This window comes from Nipponia nippon, unplaced genomic scaffold, assembly GCF_047370975.1.
Source record: "Nipponia nippon isolate SJK-2023a ecotype South Korea unplaced genomic scaffold, ASM4737097v1 scaffold_14, whole genome shotgun sequence".
Taxonomy (NCBI): domain Eukaryota; kingdom Metazoa; phylum Chordata; class Aves; order Pelecaniformes; family Threskiornithidae; genus Nipponia; species Nipponia nippon.
Window position 1 is genome coordinate 10,135,456 of NW_028262330.1, and position 24,363 is coordinate 10,159,818.

Below are 24,363 nucleotides of genomic sequence, written 5' to 3' on the forward strand. Positions count from 1 at the left end.
AACAGTTACATCACAGCTTTTTCAACAAGAAGCATCCAAAAGCTGGTCTCATCTTTTTTATATCAGTGACTGACAATTCCACCCTGCATTACTTTCTTCTTTCGAACAGTGGCTGTATCAGGTATCATCACTGTCACCATGTTTTCTAAATTTAAGCTGCTTCTGCCTACATGACAAGAAAGGGCACAGGAGCTTACATCAATGTTGTGAGCAACACCAGACACTACACTTCCCTCATACTGACTTTTTCCAGAAAATATTTTCAATATTTCTCTGTTTGATTTTTCATCTTGGGTGTTTCAGGTCATAGACTTCAAGGTACACTACCCACAGACAGACTTCAGCACTGAGGCGTAACTTAGATTTTGATGGGATAAGTTTTATTTGGTTCTGTCTTGGGTGATCCATGAGTCTAGAGTGACTCTGATTTTTAAATGCTGAAGATGTGAACTGTGGGTATTCTGGTGTTTTGGGGAGGGGTTAGTTTTTGGTTTTTTTTTTTTTTCATAGAATCATAGAATCGTCAAGGTTGGAAAAGACCCTTAAGATCATCGAGTCCAACCGTTAACCCAGCACTGCCAAGTCCATCTATACCATGTCCTCGAGCACCACATCTATCCGTTCTTTAAATACCTCCAGGGATGGAGACTCAACCACTTCCCTGGGAAGCCTGTTCCAATGCTTGGCCACCCTTTCGGTGAAGAAGTGTTTCCTAATGTCTAACCTAAACCTCCCCTAGCGCAGCTTGAGGCCGTTTCCTCTCGTCCTGTCACTCGTTACTGGGGAGAAGAGACCGACCCCCACCTGGCTCCAGCCTCCTTTCAGGCAGTTTTAGAGAGCAATAAGGTCTCCCCTCAGCCTCCTCTTCTCCAGACTAAACAACCCCAGGTCCCTCAGCCAATTTTTTTCCTATTTGATTCTTCCATCATTAGTTTGTATTCTGCTATGCTGCATGGAACCTTTGAACTCAGTTAAATTCAGAAATAGACTCAATACCAATCCCAAATCATTTAAGTCCATTGAGAAATGCAAAGTATTAAGCTATGAGCCTACAGATAGCAGACTATGCAGTTAAAAGAAAGTCATGATATTTACATTCTAAAAACAACAAGACATCCAATTATTAAAAGACAGTACCATATTCCCATTGAAGAACATGCAGTAAATAAGCCTCAATTCACATATAACTGAAATATAAACTTTAAGCATTTATCAAGAGACTCAGATCAACAAACAACAGTGACCGACTGACCACTTTGAACCAGCTCCCGCTAGACCTGGCTGAAAGAGCAATACCCTAACTGGAAACACAGGTTTGATGAAACTGAAACACTTTGCAGGTGCAAGTCAATTTTATCAATCTGACAAAAAGAGACTGAGTAGTCATTCACCTAATTTATTAATTCTAGCAGAACTAAAAGTAGAGAAAAGAAAATAAAAAGGAGCGTACTGGCCTATGTTTCTAAAACTCACTTATCCTTCCACTAGGTTCATCCCCCAAAGGATTTTTACAAGCACCAGTTTTCAAACATGTTTGATTGTTTAATGCAAAATGACTTCAGAGTCATCTAATAATTAGGGGAAACATTCGCATCCCATCTCAGCCTCCTACTTACCTTGTCAACATGTGGGTGCCAGTATTCATCGTGTGTTGTCTTGGCTTCTGTGTTGTTTATTCTCGAGAAGAACGTTGGCTTAGTCAGGTACATGGAGGCAGAGCTGATACCAAATGCCTGAGCAATCCTTTGTTGAATTCTCAGTCTCACATCACTGCAAAGAACACAACACAGCATGCTAAGTGACACACTTCTCTCCTGCTTCTTCTCGCTTCTCCTTCATTTACAGTTACTGCTTTTTCAGGGCTAAGCTTCTTCAGCTAATAAATCATGAGGAACATACACCCATGCCTTCTCTCTTATTTTGTCTTAAATAAAGGAGATCTACTACACAAAAAAAAAAAAAAAAAGAGAGAACTCCCAGTATTTTGGGTTGGGGTTTGTTGGTTTGTTTTATTTAATTCTCATAATATCAAGAGAAAGAAACTATTTGTCTCCTATGGCCTAGGTGTTAAAATTTGTGTAAACAGTCTCTTTTCCTGAAAAATTCCACTGTTTATTAACTACTGAAAAAATAAAAGGGTTCCACATACAAATTTTTAATCCAAATCAGGTAACTAGAAAGTTGTACCTTCATAGAGGGTTGCCTCTGAAGCAACTTCAACTATTTTTACACTAATTTAAACTAACCAGCGAAGTCTCTGACACCATGAAACTCAGGGTTCTCAGTCAACATGCAGAATCCTAGGATGGTTTAGGTTGGAAAAGATCCTTAAGATCATCAAGTCCAACCATTAACCCAGCACTGCCAAGCCCACCACTAACCCATGGCCCTAAGCACCACATCTACCCGGCTTTTAAATACCTCCAGGGATGGGGACTCAGCCCCTGCCCTGGGCAGCCTGGGCCAGGGCCTGACAGCCCTTTGGCAAAGAAGTTTTTCCTAATATCCAGTCTAATATGTATTGATATCACAACCAGATTTTCCTTAAAAATGAATGCAAGATGTCTTTCCCAACTATTTTCAAAGATTCAACCAAACTATTTCTACCTTGGCTATTCCTGTATGTCCTGGGAGACCGGAAAAGAACATGGTTTTTTATTTTTAAGATTATGAAGACGAATAATCACACATGTGTTACTATACAGAACTGTTATATAGCAGCATCCATCTTTCAGGACAGATATCACTGCACAGGGCTAGAACAGGAACATCTAAAACTGCCAGCCTTAGTTCGGTCAACACCGCTTTGAAAGAGAAGAGATTTGTGATTAATGAGGAATACCGCTGGCAAATCCCACCAGTAAGCACATACAGCTAGTACGTATTTAGCTACGAGGAAATTTAAAAAACCGCAAAGAACGCATTAACACAATGAGATGAAATGAAAACATTGGGTTTTTTTTAAAATGTAATCCTCTACACTTCTTAAAATCTTTATATTGTTTTCTCCCAATTTTAACACATTCTTAGCCATTACATTAGTCTTCCTTTTCTTCCTTCCTAAGTGCTTCAAAAGCAGCACACAAACAAGATACTCTGAGTGAACACACTTCTGAAGTTGTGCATGGAATTACATTAGTAGTTTTGCATCTTTTCTGCGTCAGACATTTATTTCTCCACTGGGTAGTACTGAACTTCAGCATAATTTTCAGGGAAGTTTTTCCCAAGTATTTCTCCAGGGAACTTAAACAGTGACTAAAAAGAAGCGACAGAACTAAAACCAGACCTACAGCATTAGGCTGTGAAAGTCACCTCTTAAACCATTTCCACAAGTACTAAAAAAAAAAATCCTAAATATTCATTCTGTTCACATCTTGTCCCTCCCCCAAAATAAAAATAAAAACAAAAACCAGACATACAGATTTGATTTTTAACCTGTCTCACTATACATTAAGGGTCTAAGCTTTAGGGGTCAATTCAAGCTATTTTACATGTGAAATATCAAAACCATTAAATGAATTTTGAGCTGAGATTTTCAGGTGTTGACGTGGCTGCGTGAACTGAGGTTTCAAGATGGGAGCTACATTGTGGTAGAGTTTGTAAAACTGAAATCAGGAAAGGATCTACAGGTCCTTCCTCTCATGCCTGTAAGAGCCTGATCTTTCTCTCTGTTTTCTTTCCAAGAAGTAGGACTTCAGCAGAGGCTGCCTTATGTTTCCTAAAAAGCATTAAATGCAAATTACTTATTTCACTTTGTCATGAATCGAGGGCAGCTGGCACTTTGAACAACCCAACAGAAGAATTAATAGCCTAACCCACAAATACGAAAGCAGCATATTCCCTGGCTCTGACACTGGGTGGCCAGTTGCATCAGCCAGCTGGAATATATCTACTCTGAAGCAGTTAGGCCACAGTCTTGACACAACTTTAAATCTCCAGCAGTTGTATTGCTCTCTAAGCAGTACTGCTTCCTCTTTCAGGCTGATTCCTTTTCCACTTTTAAAAGCTTTCTATTAAGATCTGCTGTCTGGTGTTTATAAGGCTCCGTTAAAGCCTCACTCCTCTTTGAGACTTACGTGCAATGGCGTTGGGCAAGACTGCACGTTTTACAAACCAAGCAGGAAGCAAAGCTCTACTCAACTCTTCCCAATAGACAAAAACAGCAACCAAAAGTCTACCTGGTTTGGGCTGGCCAACAGGTTCTCAAAAGAAAAGGAAAATAACTCAACAGTAACTATGCTGTGAATCAAGTGTTTACCTTGCAGTAGGAGCAAAGGCATGACTTCTTTTAATGATCAAAGTGTTCCCTAGAATCCTGTAAAGGATGTATCTGAACACATGCATCTGTGTACTTCAGCTCATTCTGTGCCATGTATGCCAAATACAGCATGTAGCTGTTTTCAAAAATAGTATAAAGTCACTTTTTAGCCTATAAAAACTCTTCTGTACAGCCTGCTTTCCACTGACCTGGCCATTTCAACATTTATCAATACCAGGACTGCAAGTTTTTCTTTCCATTCCCTTCCCTGCTATTCCAGACACAGCCTATATAGTCTATTGGTAAAATACTTAAGGACAAATGCATTGTACTTCATACGTAAATGACATGACAAGATCAGCCAAATTTCAGCTTAGAAGGTGCTATCAAGGAAGGAATGAATGAGCCCAGAAATTCTGGCTACCTTGGATCCGGTACAGTAAGAGCCACATTGTGCCCTCAGCCACTTCTCATATGCACCCAGAAGCCGGAGCCTCAGGCAGGAGCCTCCCCTCCCTTCTTCATCCTGGCCCTCTCATTCTTCATACATTTTCCTCCATGTCCCCCATATATCAAAGACTGTTGGGAGAGCTCTGGGGTACTAGAGCTACAAAGAAAATCCTTCTTTATGCTGGAGAACGTAAGCATTAATTTTCTCACTCAGACTGCTTAGGGTGTACCCTGGCACTGATCAGCTCCACTAAACAGAGCTCTGCTATAGCAATAAACATGAGTACAGCATCCAGTCAATAATGCAAGTAAAAAATGAATCCCTCCCAGAATTTGTCAGCAGCAGTCCTTGTATGTTTGCACTCAGTCACTGGATAATATCAAAATGCACAGGCCAGCCTCCAGGAAAGGCAGGACAGAACTCCCTAAAAAGAACATATGGCCACCTTCTATAAAAGCAGTTACTGAAATCCGTTTTGGAGTTAGGGTGATACGGAATCAAAAAAAAAAAAGCCCATGAAGTAGCTAGAAGTCTAAGGAACATGCAACTTAAGAGAAAGGAAGTTCACTAGGTTGCAAAGTTGCCAGCTTAATGTGTCAGGAGCATAAAGGACTGAGTAAGAGAACTAAAAGTGCCACAGAAAAGTTTCTGTAAGACACAGGCTCTGCCAGACCAGCAAAAAAAAAAACCAAACGCACTGTTAGGAGTCACTGCAAAGCATGGTGCAAGTATGATGACAGGAGCACTCAAAGCCTTGCAAAACAACACAACTTCTCCAGCCCGCTTGTCAGCATCTCCACGCTGTCCCCAGCAAAAAGCACCCGAGGCAGCAGAAGCAGACAAAGCAATGCTCTTCTACTGCCAGAAAGTTTTACCAGAAATCACACATGCAGAACGAATAAAGGGGGAAAGCAAGCTATCAGCTCTTCCTCTGATCCTTCTATGTCTCTACCTCAGTAAGTTGTAAGATTTTTGGAATAAATCTTCGATAGTGCCATTTTCTGCTGAAGTCACAACCCTCAAACCAAGCATCCAGATTTAAAGGCCTCCTCTGGATAAAGATGCATCTATTATGTGAAACAAGAGCAATAGCTGTAATACGCTTGGCAGATGGTGGTTAAAGCATCAGCCTAGAAACCATAATTGATTCTGAAACAACATAATTTTGACAGAGACAGTTTAGAAACCAGCCTCCTGGCTCAGAACACCTACTCAGATTTGTTATTGTTGCCATCAGTAATACTTGGACATGAATTACACTCTTGAGAGAAATGACTAAATATATTTTTAAACTGACCTTGGTAGGCAAGTGAAAGTAATGAAGATAAGCGCTCCCAAGAATAGCATAAAATCATTAATGAAGGACATAAGGTACTGCAGCCCATGTTAAAGCACTGCCATTAATATGAACAGAAGCATTTAATAATATATTTTATTAGATTCATATCCAGCAGACTGAAACATCCCCTATATTGGCATGAAATATCAATGGAATATTGATATTGCCTAGCAGCTGTCTCATCTCACAGTGTACAGATCAGAAATTAATAAAAATTATTAAAAATCTGAATGTTTCTGTTAATATGAAACAAATATGCTTTACTAAGACACTCTCTCCATACACTCATGTTATTTCTACAGATTCTTTGATCTTCTACAGAATGGAAGACAAAACAAAGACTATTTTCAAAATATTCCCCACCATCTTGATAAGTCAGAGACTATATATTTTCTTTGCACAGTCAAAGTTCAATAATAATCAAGGAAGCGTCTCATTTTTGTAAGAAGTAAACACATTTTAAAGGAATTCATCTATGAAGACAACAGTATCTAAAAATAGTTGAACAGAAATAAGCTTTAAGTGGTTAATTTTTTAAGACAAATAAAAATTACTATACTAACAAAACTAATAGCTAACTATTTAGCTACTTAATACTACTTCCACCACTTGAGGGAGGTCATACTCCTTCACAAAGGCACGAAAAAAAGAAAGAGTTAAAATGTTCAAGCCAGATACATTTTAAATTACGAGAAAGCAACTGAAGTGCATAACTACAGAGTTATTGTGTCTAGTCAATAAAGAATGCTTGTTCCTAAACTTTGGCCATGCACCTTCGCAGACACATGGAACTCCTTACATTTGTTGTCTTTGTTAAGCATATAAGCAGGTCTACAAGAAAGCTAAAAGCATCAGATGGCAAAGCTATTCCATTATAGCCCTATTTCATATTCTGGCTTCTTCGAGGGAAAGTATGCTCTGCTTCTCAGGCCAGACCATTAGTAATTTGAAATCCTTCCACTTCCTGCTTTACCATTTTTAATGTTTTGTTACTCTTCACCCAAAAAAACCCAAGTTTCTAATGTAATAATAGCATAGGATTGTCTTTATCATTTAACACAGCACCTCTTGGATAATGTGTGTGCAATAGGAGTTAATGCTAAAGGATTTTACATCCCAGCTGTAATGTTCCCGCAAATAACCACAGAACTCGGATGAAGCAGCTCTCCTTGCTTGCAGGGCTGGCATCAACCCTTACGCAGAAATGGAAATGTGTCGTGCCGCCATCATTCGATTACACTGACACCACCAGTACTGTCCTGACATTGGTAATGCGGCTAAGTTCAAAGCAGCAGATGTTATTTATCAGGTAGTCACCAAAAGGTCCTTTACTTATTTTCCTCAAGGCATCTTAATTCTCAGAGATTACTATTTTGAGCTGCAAATTCAATTGTATGTCTGAATCCAAAGGACAATCCCCTCCCAACCTGCACTCTACAAAAAGTATAGTTATGTTTTGTGGTTCATTCAACAGTTATTGAAAGTCTTTACCGATATAATGCAAAATCCTCTTCTGTGAAGATGTCTTGAATTTTGTCCCCAAAGTACCTGAAAAATTAAGCAACAGTTAAAAGAGGAGTTGCTGAATCAGACTGCCTCAGTAATACCAAGATGCATTCTCACCCCCATCTGTGCTTTACCCACAATCGATAAATGAAAACACAATACGAAAAAAATCCTACAAATGCTTTTGAGCGTGATGCTTCCAAAGCATTGCTCAAAGATTAAAGGATCAAGATGCGGCAACTGATAACAAAATTCCCCAGGCATGAAAAAAAAAAATCCCCTCCCATATAATAAAACAAGCACATAGATTCAAATTCTTTTTTAAAAGTTCAGACTACTTCATTTCTTCCACTGCTGACAAACTAGACTATAACTGTGAAAGAAAATACTATTATTTACTGGTGCAAGAAGAACTCTGAAAATAAAGGTAATGATAGCTTTCAAAGAGCCCAGTTCAACAAGAGATTGGTTTTCATGCCACGAAAGCTTTTTAACTGGTCACGAAAGCTGTGGTGAATCTAAAACTTCTACAGTTTGTCGTTACTAACCCCAGCCCACAGGGCTTGAGAAATCTGAAGAGGCATTGAGCACTGAAGGCGTAGGATAACAAGAGGCAGCAAGCCACAGTCCCATTTTACCTGTACAGATTAACAAAATGCTTCCCCAGTGAAAGAGCTCCAGAGTGCAAGTCCAAAATTGATGCCTGGGAAAAGAAACAAAAAAGTAGGAAAAAGAGCATGAAATGGTTTTATCATTATTTAACTATGACCTTTAATACCTGTCCCAAGTTGGGTCTCACTTTCCACAGCCTCCCAAGTAAAAATATTAGTTTCTAGCATCTGGGTTCACAATACTAGTGCTTACTTTACAACTACAGGCTTCCCTCAGTTTGCTGTATAGATGCACAAAAGATGAAGGTGCTGGGAATAGCAGTGCTGTGCTTTATTCATGAGATTCAGGTCTGACATACAGAATTGCCAGAGTCTTCCTCCATGGGCTAGGGGTAAGACATCGTGTTCCTGGACCCCTTCTTGAAGGCATTTCCCTTCCACACAAAGATGACTAATTTTCCAATATTTGTGAAGTGCTCAAATAGCAGCACTAATATTTATATTGCTCAACATTTGTTATTAAAAATTCTTCGCCATGAGTTCCTGTATACTTCTCATATTTAATACAGCCATAAAAGTCTGTTTAAAAGAACAATTATAATTCTAAGGCTTACTAGAGCCAAACTTCCTTTCCCCCCAATTTCTAAACCACTGTAAAAGAAAACCAAAGAGCGAAAAGTTTTTACATATGAAAATTCAATCCATTTCTTCATCCGATTCAAGCCAAACACGTCTACTGAGCTCCAGACCAAGCTAAAAAGATTAGTATTCAGATTTGCCAGGATAGAGAACTACCTCTCAGGACTTTAAATTATTTCTCTAAATGGAATGAAGTACACTTTTGTTATGTCCCTTGCTGTCCACAAAACACGTTTGTTTTGCATCAGTTAAACAGTATTTAAAAATATGACTTTTTAATAGCAGTCTTTTTTTTGTACTGGAAATATCAAGTAGCAACAGTTAATTAACCTGACCGGCACCAAAGTCATGACATCTTTGATATACAATATCCAGGCAAAAGCACTCATCTCGGAACTTGGCATTTCTTGATAAACCACATACCATTCACATTAGTCTAAAAATCCAAACAATAACAACACCACTAGGTGAGCTGCCTGGAAAGAATTAGCTTCCATCTTACCAGCAAGAGGAATTTCTGGGCATGGTTGGAACAGTACTGTTTGAAGCCACTGCGTATCTCCACCCAAACACAGACAGGCTGGTGAAGGAGCAGCAGCAAGTCACCAGCGCACAGAGGCGCCAGAGCGGCAATGCCAGGCTAGCAATACAGCTTCACGTTCACCTCTCGTCTCAAAGCGCTTTTCTTTCTCCCTCCTCCTCTGGATCATCTTGGAGGAAGACACCTATGACAATCTCAGCAAAAGAAAAGTGCTGCAGGCTCAATTGCGCTGAGCTTCAGAGCTGAATCAGGGGAACTCCACTAAAGTCGCCTTTTAAGAGATAGTAATAACCTCCTTTTAATAAACCTACCCAAATCATTCTATTTACCCCTGAAGAAAGCTTTAAAAATATATAGTAACGAGCTATTCAAGTGGACATAGCATGAGCTTTTCAGACGTCCCCTTCCCATAGAAGTTCTCCAAAAACTTCAGAGGACTGCTATGGAAACAAGTATTCTCCTAATAAGCTTTACTCAAGCTTCAGAAGCAAAATATTTTCATTTATTGCTTCCTGATTCTGTACAATAACCTAAGCTACAGCTCGAAGAAGTAAAACTGCTCCCATGTAGCTTCAAAAATATGCTTGTGATCATGCTAAAGTAGATTATAAGGAGAAGAAGCAGGACACATCTGAAAAGATGAATTTAATTTAAAAACAAATTGCCTTTCAAATACTTTCAACATGCTTTCCAAATGTACATATTTCTTCTCACTCTTCAAGCACCAGATAATTACAGTTGGGAAGATCCAAAATGACCAAATGAATCGATAAAAGACACCCCCAAGAACTGTAGGTATTCATAGCTGAAAAAATAATAGCTATGATATAAAGCCTAGAAAAGACAGATGAAGAAGACTGAAAAGGGAACCTGAAAAATAAATATCCTTCTGAGTTGTTTCAAACAGAGGAAAACAACTGAGTGCCAAACATAGACAAGGACTTGATTACACATGAGCACAGAGCTATTTGTTTAACAGCTACCTTGGAAAGAAACTGAAACACATTTATTTTGGCCTCTGCCATTTCAGAACATTAAACATTTTCAGCATCATTTCCTACACTGAGAAGAATACCTTGGTGGAAGCCTGTGTCAACACCGTTACTCCAGTTCAGCTATCTGATCAAGGGTCAGCCTGCCGTTCAGGTCAGCGTTCCCAGGCCGAAAGCTCTACAAAGTTTATCTGAAGATGGCAGGAACACCGCAAACACACATATCCACACACCTATTTCCAAGAGACTGTTCAACAGAGCTACCCCAATGTCCTGGTTTACGGAACTTCTATAGAAAGGAAACTGAACTTCCTTCAAAAAAAATAAAGCACAAATATATGCTCTTTTGGACCTTCAGTATTGTTTGTCCCATATTCCCCAATTTTGCGGGAATGCTCACACACTCGAGCTGAAAAGAAGGAAGAGCAATGGAGGTTCGGCATGGGCATCGATTCCTGGGCAGCATCAAACCGGCTGTCGCTGCAGGCAGTCTTACACAGACTCAAAACAGCAGCACCTTTAAATACCCTTCCCTGCTTGAATCCTGAGAGCAGAGGGGCCAGGGTTACATTAAGGTAATGCCTCTTAAAAGTTACTGGTCACTTGTGAGACACAAGTGGAACCAATCTAATTTATACATCGCTCAGCTGGAGTCACAGGTCATTACTGTGGAAATTAAATACAATATTTGGCTATGGTGTCCAGTACAAGTTTACACTAGATACAGATTAGACACAGCCAGTTCCGCTCCAGCTTCCTAGAGTTATGTCTAGATAATCACACCAACACACAGCTGTAAGTAAAGTGGAAGACACACTGCCAAGTATGTCTTTCACTCCTCTCAAGTATGTGTTTCCTGAGTGCTATCAGGAGGCTAATTAGGAAGGAAAAAACCATGCAGCCTGTAGTAGAGGTCTGAGATAGGACAAGTATTATGCAGAGGCTTTATCTTCTCCCTGGAGAAGGCAGAGCTGACAGCATTTTGAGAACTTCAGAGTCTGGCTGGCAGGACTGAAAGCAGAATAAGGAGGGATATGGTCCGCAGAACCACTGTTGTATGCATGGGTTGGTGGGCCCACATCAGAAACCCTTGCTTGGCATCACAGCTACACGGGTTGTTTGCTTCTCCTAGTGACTAAGAAATTTAATTTTCCCCCTGCAAAAGGGAGGTCTAGGTGGCTACTCCTGCCAGTTTTGCTGCAACAAAGGAAACAGACTGCAGCTGACTGGCTGCACCAAGGGATTGCTTTTCTGGGGCTTGTAAATAAATGCCAATAGATCTGATAGTAAATGAGTTGTTTCATTTACACTAGAGAGATGTTACGATGGCAGCACCCTCGGAGACGTGAATGAATGAGTCATGACTAAAGTGGTAATGCAAGCAGGGGTAATGTGCAAGAAAATAGTAGGTAGGGAAGAAAGGGAAATGTCATTATCTTTATAAAGAAGAAAAAAACCTAAGCTGAGGCAAACATCAAGCGAACTAATGAGATTTGCATTCTGTGGATAAGGAACAGAGTGTAAAACTATTTTACAGAGACAGAGAGGTACAAGGGAAAGCAGCACACTGGTGGAAAAGATGCCCCTGTTTGGATCCTGCTGAAAGCTAAGACTAGAAGATTACAATGGCCTCTTCTAGGCTCACTCTGTGTCTGTGTGCATAAGTAAAAATAAATCTAGGAAAAGTTACAAAGGAAGATAAGAAAGCTCAGCATGACAACTGGGGCATGACTCCTGGGAGATTTCAATAATTCAGATGTTTGCCAGGTCTTTCTCAACACAAAAGGATGGAAAGGGAAACAAGCTCTTGTGCTATACTTCAGTCCTCCAAGGAAGCAGAAAGGGCAGCAAACAAAGGGAGGAGAGAATTGAGAGTCACAAAATGCAAGTTTAGGTCTTTAAATCATTAAGTTATATCCAGACACAGACACAAATCCATTTCCGTGAATTCAAAATATAAGAAGTATGACAGACAAAAACACCCCCACAAAACCAAACCCGAAACAATCAGACATGTCGCTTAAGAAGGGGTTAAGAGAATCGGAGAGAATGAATCAGAGAATGAAAATGCAGTCTGCATCCCAGTAGAAATCTGAAGAAGTTTTATTTGGAATAGTGGAGAGATCAAAGTGGCTAAAGAGAGAATTAAAAAGAATTAAACAGAAACAAGGTGTTATTTAAGGATTTTTTTTTAAGGAAAAAATTAGTCTTAGAACAGACATAACTGGACAGAATTATTCACTCTAAAGCCTAAGAAATTTAAAGCAACAAGCGAGACCTAATTCAACAGGCTTGAAGCTTGAGAGGCATACAGGAGACGTAGCTAGGTGAAGTAAGACTTGAAACATTTTGTATGCTTGTAGATAAGAGATTTGAAAAGAGGCTAAAAGGCTCAAATGAAGAAAGACAGTTTCATCTATACATCATCACCACACATCCCATCAGTATTTAATGACATCTGGGAGCCGAGATAGCACTGTTGGGAAGAGATTCACTCCATGACACAGGGAATACACAAGCATACACATTGAAAAAGAGGAAAATGGCAGAACAAGAGGGAGAGAGGCATAAAAAACTAGGTAAAGAGACTGTATTAAAAGGCTTCTCCTAAACATGATCTCCCAGAAACACTGGTCAGCTCTTGTTTTTAGCATCTTTCAGTGTTTATACACTATTTTGGATAAGGCCTCAATGCACTACTACACAACTTTCTTCTTGCACCTTTCCCTAAGGAGTAATAGCATGCAATAACTTTCTCACATTTACAGATTGTGAGAAATGTGAGAAGGCTTAGATCAGAGCCCAGAGTTCTCAATGGACATCAGATTTCTTAACAGGCTTATTTTATTGCAGCAATAGAATCTCCCCCCCCCCCCCCCCCATTTCCCTCCCCTTTAAAATAAAACCTCGCAATGATGCTTCCAAAATGATGTGATGATGGATTTATACTTGTCTGATACTCTGGCTTGCTGTCTAAGTAAGCCAGCTCAGGACCCCTGCCCAGCTCTGTGCATCGGGCAGCAAGTTCACCTCCCCTCATGTCTCTTCCAAGCCTTCTCTGTCTCAGTTTCCCCAGCTGGACATTAGCTTTCTGTGGTCCAAACCCGTGAAGCTGTCTGTGTTATACACTGCCCTTCTAATCCCTCTTTGTGGATGTCTAATGAAAAATCACATGTAGGTACCAAAAGAACAGGGTAGGAAACCCACTTGACAGCACTAATGACAGGAGTTAAGTAGTAGGTCCCAACAGGCAGAGTAATTTAGGCAAAGTGGCAACTTACGCAACCACAGAACTGAAAAAAAAAATCCAAGAGATCCTGACAGAACTGAACAGAGAATGTTAAGTCTTTTAAATTTATTGTTTCAGATGGGCAGCACTGCTTAAGTTTCTTGGGTTATATTTTTTGCAGGTCTTTCTCAGCAATCACAAGGACAATAAAGTCATTTTTTCATTGAAACCTTTTTCCTTTTCTGCTAATATATGCCCTAATTCAGCAGAGGCCTAAAGAAGTGGCTGTGTTTACAAATACTCAAGAAATAGCTTCTGTTCATACACAAAAACATCCTGAGAACAAAGACGGTGGAAAGAAATTATAATAGATGTGCTTGTTAAAGAAAAGTGGTTTTGTTTTTGTTTTTAAAGAATATTATTCAAAGGTCTACTTAAGACATTACATGGCATTTTTTTGTCACTACACAAAACCAGTCTTTACATGATGTGGTGAACCACTGTAATTAGTTTCAGAAGTCAAACTTGTGCAGTTCTGCTGTAGTAACTGTTTCCAGATGGAGAAGACAAAAATCAGTTCAAGAGAGGCACTATAAATAACTAAACCGAATAATACGAAACGTCAACTGTATTTCAGAAGTCACAAATTATACTGCTAGCAGAAGTATTAATGGGAGATAAAATAAAACTTCCCAAACAAATTTTTTTTCCAAGTCTGAATGGAAGGAAAAATTCTCCATCTCCTCTAGCCCCCAAAACGCATTTATAATCTTGCCTTGGCAGTAAAAGAATGTAAAAAGTAACAGGACACTGCTCACCCCTCCATCAGATCCTCCCAAGGACAGTCCCCTCTCTGCTATTCTGCAGGCAAAACAATAACCTCAGGTGAGAACTGAAGTCTGATTACTTTGTCCTTTAATGTCATTATTTACATGTAACTCTTCAGTAAGTGTTATTTGATGCATCAGATATAACGCGATTGAGCTGAGAAGAGAAGCTGCCATTTAGCTGAAACACGCTTGCAGCCTGTCATGAAAATAAGGATCTATGTTGCAGAACATTTCTGAGCTGGTAGCCCTCTTCCATAAATCCCCAAAGCACCCCCAGAAACATTGTCTTTCAAATACCTTCTGGCCAAGTAAGATTAAACATAAAAACCCCCAAATCTTGATTCTTAGGGGCAGTACAAATAAAGCTGTAAAATGCAGAAACGCTGTATCAAAATCAGGAGCCCAGCTGAATTTGAAATCACAGAGTAACCGGCCCGACAAGCAAACAAAGCACTTACACAAGCTGCATATCGCTTCGAGCATTACAGTGATATGCCCCACTCACATGATTATCAAGTGCAAATCACAGAGAGGCTGATAACTTTTCTAACTGCATAATTTGACAGTGTCCCCTACTATTTGATTAAAACTCACAGCTTAGTGTCCATAGAGGACTATAGGGTCAGCACTAGCTCATAATTACCCAGAAAGAGACTCAGCTGAAAGGAGGCTTATGTTGCTTTGTTCTGTTTTTAAAGGGCAAATGGAACAGAAGGCCAAGTGAAAATCCTTTAAAACTTATTTAATTCATTTTCCTTTTTTCTCTACAATGCTTGTGTCCCACAGAGCTAGGCAGACTCAGTATGAAAGAGAACTGCCTCCACTACAGCAAAAATGGAAAATGGCTTTTTAAAAAAAAAAGTTTTGTGTTTTAACCAGTTTAACCCATCCTCCTTCAGCTAATGAGCTTTGTGCTACACCTTAAACACGGGCACACTGTCATTAAAGTAAGTGCTTGTAAAAGTTAAAAGAGCTAAAAGAAAAATTACCTACGGATTCTTTCAGCTTCTTCCCTTGTGATTACTGCATCGGTCACACCTCTTCCACACTTTCTAGGAGTGCACCCTGGAAAACAAAGAGGAAAAGAAAAAAGAAATTATCTTTCAAACAAGGTTCAAACCAAATCTCTATTAATATCCTCCTATTCTCCTTTCAGATTCACAACATTCAGAAGGGATATTGGCAACCTCAGCATATTTTAGATCACTTAAACTACAAGTTACATCTCCATTTTGATGTGTTTTACACCACAATCAGAGAGAACACAAGCCAGCCAATGTCACTGGTGCTTCTGCATAGATTCAAGTCCCCAGGACTCACCTGAGCTACATTGCTTTCCCTGCTATGGCTGCTAAGGTGACAAGTTATTTCCTGCTATGTTGATAACGCCATTCAACAGAATGGAGATATCTAAAAGGAATGAATCTCAACACCCAAAGTAGCGCAGGCACTGGAGATGTGGCTGTCATGCATGACCCAGAGCTTCCAGCGCTTAGGTTAAGCAAAATGCACAGCGATACTGTGCTTTTAAAAACAAACTACTTTTGCTGTTGATCTGAAAACAATTCTTAGAAACCTTAAGTTTGTTACAAGTCTTTACAAGTTTGTTATGAACTTGGGATTAAAATTGACTTACTGATGTTCCTGTGCACATCTACCGCTTCAAGCTAGAGAAAGTGGCCTTTGTTTAGTAAGGTGATATCAGACACACCTGCATCTCAATGTATATGCAGCAAGACAGATAGATCCAGCGATTTTTGCCCTTCTTCTCAAGTGTAGTAGTGAAAACAAAAGTTCCTGTTTATATAACTGGTCTCTGGAAGGAAGATGATCTTAGATGATTTAATCTCACACACTCTATTCTAGCCTTTGGACAGGCAGGGCAAGAACTGGAAGGCTCAGCAGCGCCATATGGATCCTTCCATCTCAGGCTGACAGTTCCAAAATCAACCAAGATCTCTAGCAACTAAACCCCCCTAATACCACATGTCCATATACAAAACTATTACAGTCCAAGTAAGTCTTCAACTCAGACAAAGGTCCAGTACACCCCACCCTTGGGTACAATACACAAAATGAAGAGAGTTCTGTCCCAAAACCAAACAGTCTCAACAGGATAAAGAAGCTCAATTGTCCTGGAGAAAAATGAGATGCAGAAGACAAGACGTACTTGGATGCACACTGCAGTGGACGTAACGCCTGAGCACCACCATGCTAACAACAGAAAAGAGAGAACGACACTCAGACAGGAGTGAAATCACTACTTGACAAAAGAAAAACTGAAAAAATTGGTTGGAACACAAGCAGCTCAAGCCATGAGGAAGACACTACTGATAACAAGGGTTCCTGAATACATACAGGATCTTTATGTAGTATCAATACATGCTAGTTCATGCATTAACATAAAGAACTGAATTTAACTTATGTTGCGGTATTCAACCCTAAATCATGCAGTTTATTAACAGAGATTCCTGTCATCAAGCACTAAGAACCCTTGTATTTGTCCACTGGAAGTCACTGGAAAAGCAATGGTAACATAAAAAAGTAGTGAATTTGAATGTTCCAACCATACTGCCAGGAGAGTAGAAGCAGCATATTTCAGATCTGCTCAACCCCCTACCCCGCCAAACACGTGAGTTGAAAGGAAGCAAATAACATTCTCTATGGGGTGTCTATACAAATATACCTTGAAGGGCAGCTTTTCATATGAGACTTTGCACAAAAGTGTCTTGAAGCACACAGCTTGGACATATATGATAAAAAAGTCTCTTAAAATTAATCGCTAAGAAATCTAACATTTAATTTTAAAAGCTCATGGTAAAAAGCAGGCAGTAAGAGTTCCAGGTAAAAAAAAAAATACATGAAAGTTCTTATGAAATTAGAAGTCTGGTCCACAACAGTCTTCAGGCAAGAAGAAGAAATAAGATCAATTCTGAGCCACCAGAGACCTTGCGATGTCACACTTGGCACTTTACTGGGGAAGATCCATATATAAATGTAAAGCCACTGAAAAGTTGGGATGAGTATATTTTCTGACATCTGCCAATACAATTACTGTTGCTGAACTGAGCTCCTCTTCCAAGCATTATTTGCTCATCAGAATGCAAGGGAGGGAGGGAGGGAGGGAGGGAGGAAACTCCTGGAAATAAATCAATCAAGTCATCCATGCAAGTCAAAAGCATCAGTCTGCTCTGATCAAAAGCAACTAACAATAACAATGACCAAGGACTGACAGAAAGAAATTTTGCCACAGCACAAGTGCTTTGTAGGAATTTCCACTCCATCTTACTATAAAAATATACCCTGATATAGCCCTCTAATTACACCAGCGTTTCAAGGAGAGAAGCAATGAGAAAGAGATGTGTGGGTGAACAGGCCGAGCACTGACAGCAACATACCAAATTATACACACTGCTTCCCTGCTTGGGAAAACAAAAGTCCCGGGTTTGACATATGTTTAAATTGAAGTCAAAGGCACCCACACCAAGCAGACTGTCTGAACACAGATCAAGGTCAGGAAACCAACTGGGTTACAACCCGGATAATTCATTGCATTTCTGACTACCCAGCAACAATTCACTGAAGTCAGCTCAAGATTCAGATTCCAGGAGGTGCACACTAAGTTATTTGAAGATGACCTAGGAAACTAGCAGCCTAAAATAATGCTAGAGATTACATTCTTAAGCATTCATTTATCAATGCCAGATCCCAGCAGTGTGACAAGAATGAGCCAGAACCACTGCTCCCCCAGCTCACTTTTCTCCTCTTGACCCTGCGAGCTAAAATGAGGAGAATCAAAACATACCATTCATCAGAAATTGTAGTGCCTTGATATAAAAAAAAAAAGCACCATAAAGATTAAAAATTCCGGCAGCAACTCAAAGGTGCTTTACATATTAAAGAACAACACTTTGTAATGCAGCACCAGGCCCAAACGTACAGAATTCAAACCAACAAAAACGCGCAAGGGCTTTATAGGCAGAAAGTTGTTCTAAGTTACAAATTTGGGAGGGGAGGGAGTGGAGAGAGGGGGAGCTTCTGTGCCATGTTTCAGGCACATTGTAAACATCCCCTCTGCAACCAGAAAGGCTAGGCACAGTTTCTGTGGCGATTCTTGCATTTCTCAATCTCAGTTCCAGGAGCCACCACTGTGCAAGTTAAACACCACAGGTCTTGCAATAAAAATGCAAGCATTGGAAATGCTATATTCCTTTGGAGCATTCAACCTAGCAGTTCTGAAAAGCAACGCTGCATACTATTTCTTGTCTGCTCTAACAAAAACTTATACATTTTATGTTGCTGTACCTTAAAGGCTCCATCGTACATTCAGCAGTGCCAGATTAAAATCAGCTATTCACTTTTGAATGCCAGGCTGAAGAGCATCTCAAAAGCCAGTCAACAGGGATGAGACGTCTCTGTCTCCAGGCTAGCAAATACTCACCCAAAGGGTGAGACAGATGGCTGAGGCAGTAACAGCTTCCAGCACCCAATTTTAAACTTGGATGCATATAAAAAAAGAGCCAAAGAGGAACCAATTCAGGTTTCCAGAACTGGAAAAAACCTAACTAAACATTTCATTAGTAAGCACAAGATCCACTCAAAGATTTGCAGAACAATAATCATCAAACAGAAATCACATCACATACTCCACGCTGTGTCCAATGTTCTGTTGGGTATAAAGAAGTCAACAATGTTATAAAGCACAAGTTTGGATATTGGCAGTACACTTTTTTGTAGTCCTGTTAAAAAACAAGATTAAAAAAAGGCTGAGGTAACAGGCTGATAGAAAAAATGAGATTTTTAAAGAGTTTGGAGAAAGCTGAACACAGCAAAATAAGGACGCTCTCTTGGCTAATAGAGACAAGAATAGGGGAATGACTTTCCTTCTGCCATGGAAAAGGTCTCTCTAATGCTTGAAAGGCAAAGAAAATTGTCTTAGAGATGAGGGAAAGCTGATATTCAAGGCGAGAAGAGGTGGGAAAGAGTAAATTCAAAGGAGAATTTTAATACTCCAGGACAAACCTGTCTAAATAGAGTTTTCTTCGTACGACATTCTGCAAAAAAGGACGCTAGCAAAAACTTCTCATTTCAGAAGAGATTTGTGCTCTATTTCCAGCTGCAAACAACAGCACAGATCTTACCCTTTTGGAAGGGTTGGTACTGGAGAGTCCACATTTGGCAAAACTACAGCATTACTTTGGGCGATTGTTATGTGCCTGGGGTCTCTGACAAAGAACTGGCAAAGACAGTACTGGAAGCAGGAGGTGTTCTGAAGGCAACAGCAGAACCTTTTCCAAACCGAGAAGAAAAACAAGAAAAAGACAGTCCAGCGTAAAGTCAGACAGGTACCAACAGTAAGGCACAAACCCACTGGCTGAATGCTAAGGAAAAAATCAGAACAGTCTCTTTGAAAACAATTTTAGCATTAAGAAACGTGTCATCTTTATCTGAGAGACCATGGTACACGGGAGCACTGAAGTGTTAAAAGCATACTTGGAGAATCTGCACTCAGGAGAAATTCAGTTTAGTATTACAAAGTACCCGGTAACTTCCACAAATTTGTGCCTAGTAGACACAAAATCATTCACTTATTAGATAAGGCACTCTGCTTTGGATCCAAGAGTTTTTTCAACCAAGGCAAAGGAGGAGCATACCAAAGCATGCAAAAACACAAGTACTCCCTATGGTCCCTGCTCCTATTCCGCACAGAGAAAACAGAATGTAACGCTGGGGTCCAAATGCCTGCACTGCAGCTTTGTCTTCTACTTAAAGTGGTACTTGCCCAAGCACCATACACTGCCAAGACTGGGATGGTTCACAGGAGAAAAAAAGCCCCATCATGATGCTCCCCTAATGCAATCCATCACAAAGCAGGACAGGAGGAGGCAAAAATTTATTGGATGCCATCCCCATAACCACAGCAGCAGTCTAGGTGCTAGACCTTTTCCTCTACTGCTCCCAGGCTTCTTTGCTTTCCACATCCACTGATCTAGTCTCTGGAAAAGCATCTTAAAGCTGTCTCCTGGGCAGTGATCATGGATGCTTTGTACACTGACACAATATGTCAACACACATAAGATACTACACATGAGTTTCATCAGACACACTAGTAGCCACATTAGTTTTAAGTAGTTAACCGTGTTTCAAGACAGCAGAAATAGCCAAGGTCTGGCCACGGGATTGAGAACACAGATGAGACTGTGCTCACAGAATACCTTATCTTCTGTAAGTATAATAAGTTAAGTGCTTGGCCTCTGAAAAATAACACATTTTATTTCTGTATGAAGCAGGTTTACTGGCAGGCAGTGCTATGGAAATAAAACCACTGCTCTGTCACACCAACTACCATATCATTTGAAGCAAACTAGAAGCTCAGCTGCACTAGTTCAGTTTGAAGCAGGGCCAGGTGCATAAATAAAAAGCTCATCTTAGCTGTGGAAACTTTACAGCCAAGCATCAGACACCAAGTGATGATAGGAATGTGCTTCCTTCTGACACAGAGCCAGCAGCTGTGGATGTCAAGCTAGAGTAGAGATAGAGAATGAAAAGCTATTGAGTGACAGAAAGCTATTTCCAGCGAAGTGACTAAAGCTCCGGGGCTGAATCCAGTTTGGCAGAGAACCATAATCCGCATTTACTGCCTCACTAAGCTGTCCGTAACGCGCCCACAGGGCGAGGCGCCAGCTTTGGTGGCACAGCAAGGCTCGGCAGCTCACCACCACCCTCTCGCGGGCACCCAGCAGGAGACAAGAGTTAAACAACGAGCAAAGTTCATTACCGCAGCACAGCTTCAATTAAGCACTTAACAAAACAGATGTTCACACATTTCTAATACCACTGATCTCTTTCTGAAAGCATAATACAGGTAACACATGTAAAAACACCTGCTAAAAACCAAAATCAATCACAGAAGTTAAGAAGCAGCAGCAAGCAAACATCTAATTAGAACGCCAGAATACAAACTGGCACAAGATGACGCCCTTTGCTCCTCCTGGGTTGATACCAGCCATGTCAATCATTCTCATACAAAGCCAGGAGAGGTCACACTTCACCCTGCAGTTAGCATTTGCAGAGCTTGCTCCCCGTGACACCACGAGAGTAGAGAACACATTCATTCCTCTTCCTGGGCAGAGATATCCTTGAAGTTCCTGCCTTCCTTATGATGGAAAGAATAACTGATGGGGTTGCCAAGACCACAGGTCCACAGCTCAGAAAATTCCCCTTGCAAACCAGAGAAGGGCAAAATAAGGCTTTGTTGGTTTTGAGGGTTCCTTTTAATAAGCAAAAGCCCTAGTAGCAGAATGCAGACCGTTTTAGCCTTAGTTCTGTCATAACTACCAAATCTGTGGCAACACTGGCTGCAGTTTTCTCTGGCCTTGGCACTATGCAAATAAAGCCAGAAGCAGCTTCTCCTTGTAGTAACTACAAAAAGTTAAAACAGAACATATGTTTTCATGTGCTCAGTCAAAAAAATCCCCCTACTGAGGAAGTTTTCCGGCTAGTAGCTTCCCAACAGCAGTTTTCTTGGCCTCAATAACATTTGGGATGAATCCTTCAAAACCCCATCAAACAAGATGCTGCAATAGCAGCACTGAGAAAAGACTATCTGACCACAGGCTACACAAATTTTTGTTTTATATTACAAGCCTTTTGACAAACAGCACCAGGACCAGCCACCTGAACAGGGCAGGGGAAATACCTCCACATCTTTGGGGCACCATATCCAGGCTGCAGTTTAATGACCACTTTCTACCAGAATTCGCACTGGAAAAAAAATTAGAAACTGTAGAATCTCAGAACAGCCCAGGCTGGAAGGGACCTCAAAAGATCACTTGGTCCAGCCTGTCATGGGAAAGGGAGCCTAGATGAGATTATCCAACACCCCATCCAATCGCATCTCGAAAACCTCCAGTCATAGGGGCTCTACTCCATCCCTGGGGAGGTTGTTCCAGTGATTGGCTGGTCTCTCTGTAAAAAAAAGAATTCTTTCTTCTACCAAGATGAAACCTTGCCCAGTGCAACTTGTACCCATTGCCCCTCGTCTTCTCCATGTGACTCCTTGTGAAGGGAGAGCCTTCCTCCTCTTTGTAGCTGCCCTTTAAGTACTGGAATACTGCAATGTGGTCCCCCCAAGCCTTCTCTTCTCCAGGAGAAGAGACTTAAGTCCTTCAGTCTTTCCTCGTAGGGCAAGTTCTCCAGCCTTTTGATCACCTTTGCTCCTCCTCAGCTCCAAGCAGCTTCCTCCAGCCTCCACACTGCCTCTGGCTTTATGTCAGCAAGTGTTTTGTCAGCCACAAGACAAACCAGATAAGACAACTGATTTGGCTAAAAACTAACTCAGAATTTTTTTTTTTTTTTAGATGCAATAGCTTATCAGTCAACACATTGCTAGACATACAAGTAGGCTGACAAAAAGCAAGAGCAGAGCTGCTCTCTGGCAGCAGTACCAGCTCAAAACGTTCATCAAGATACACTTTGCACATCTGAAAGAACATCAGCATAGCTTATCCATGCACACTGCAATTTTCTCACTGCTCTTCATCAGAGAAGATGAAAATCTTCCATTTTTCTAGAAGATCCAACATCAACACTCCAAAGAAATAAGCACCAGGGTAGACATATACCAATTTGACAGAAAACAGGCTCAGCTGAAACACATAAAGACAGAGAAGAAATGCTTTGCAGGCAGCATCAAAAGCTGCCTGCACACACACATCAAAACAGCAGTATCAGAAGCTGGCATTTGTGCCATTACCGCATGCTACCGGCACAGACAATATCCTAAATCAGTTCCATTCCATACCCTGTATGGTATTTACCAGTAACAAACTCACCACAGAAGTCAAGAGTATGAAAAGACACTAGAAACAGATTTAGCAAAAGGTTTATTTCACACAGCCTAAGCAAAGCCATTTCAGAAGAGAATTATGTAGGAATGACAGAAAAACCTCGCAGACACAACAATTTCTGGGCTGGCCCAAGAGTCACGAATATTTGGGGATTTAAACAATATACACAGTGACCAGGTGTCTGCTAGAAACACAGGAGTTTTGCAGAATGCATTAGGTTTAATGGACAGGCAGCAGCCAGCCTGTTACAGTTCTTTGAAGACTGCTTCATCCCACTTCAGACAATCCTACCCAAATACCTTCAAATCTTTTGTGGCTGTCGTAGTCCTCAGAGCAGGGGATCTCAACGAACTTGTCCTGCAGGCTCTCGCTGTGATGAGCCAGCACCTCCGTCACCCCATCCTCGGCGCTCAGGTAGCTCCAGCTCAGGAGGCCTCCGAGGGCAGCAGCCGAGAGGAGGAACGCTGCCTTCAGCCACCTCCACCGTGACTCTTGCTGGCCTCTGCTCTTCTTGGCACTACGGAGGGAGCACAGCGACAGCCCCAGGTAAGCGGAGGACAGGCTCCCGCGCCAGTGGGGGGCCGCTACCCCGCCCGGTACCGGGCAGAGCCGCTCAAGGGCCAGGGCCGGTACCCCACGTCTTGAGTATGCACGTACAGGTTTATAAACACACACAATTTTTATCCCTCTTTCATTGGAAGTTACAGTCCGCCTCCCGACAGGAGCTCCCACAGCGCTGCCGCAGGCCGCTCCCCTCAGCCCGCCGGGCCTGCGCGCCACCGCCCCCGGGGACAGCGGCCGCCGCTACCGGCGGGAGGTGCCAGCCGCCGACCCCAGCCCTGCCCGGTACCTGCTGTGGGGGCGGCGGCCCCCGCGGTCCGGCCCCGCCGCCGTCCCGCCGCTCTCGGGGCCCCGCGGCGCTGTCCGCCGCTGCGGAGCCATCGCGCCCGCCGACACGGAGCGACGCGCTCGGCCCGCCGATCCCGCCTGCCAGGGGAAAGCAATCGGCCACCGAGCAGAGACGCTTCAGACAAAGAGGCAGGAGCAATCCGTTACAGAGCCGAGGCGGGAGCGGCCTCACCGGGGCAAAGGGGCCTCACCGGGGCAAAGGGGCCTCA

At 41.5% G+C, this 24,363-nt stretch overlaps 1 protein-coding gene across 3 annotated transcripts in view; it reads right to left on the reverse strand.

The window, feature by feature from the left end:
• Positions 1-24,358, reverse strand: part of OGFOD3 (2-oxoglutarate and iron dependent oxygenase domain containing 3) — a 46,903-nt gene extending 22,545 nt beyond the window's left edge. For all 3 annotated transcript variants that reach the window (XM_087751252.1, XM_087751253.1, XM_087751251.1), the window contains exons 1-7: positions 24,096-24,358; positions 23,545-23,762; positions 15,386-15,461; positions 14,385-14,427; positions 8,193-8,257; positions 7,540-7,596; positions 1,617-1,770 (exon numbers count right to left, since the gene is read on the reverse strand). In XM_087751252.1, the coding sequence (XP_087607378.1) occupies positions 1,617-1,770; positions 7,540-7,596; positions 8,193-8,257; positions 14,385-14,427; positions 15,386-15,461; positions 23,545-23,762; positions 24,096-24,187 (705 nt within the window). In that variant the 5' untranslated portion in view covers positions 24,188-24,358. The remainder of the gene's footprint in view (positions 1-1,616; positions 1,771-7,539; positions 7,597-8,192; positions 8,258-14,384; positions 14,428-15,385; positions 15,462-23,544; positions 23,763-24,095) is intronic.
• Between the last annotated feature and the right edge of the window lie 5 nt (positions 24,359-24,363).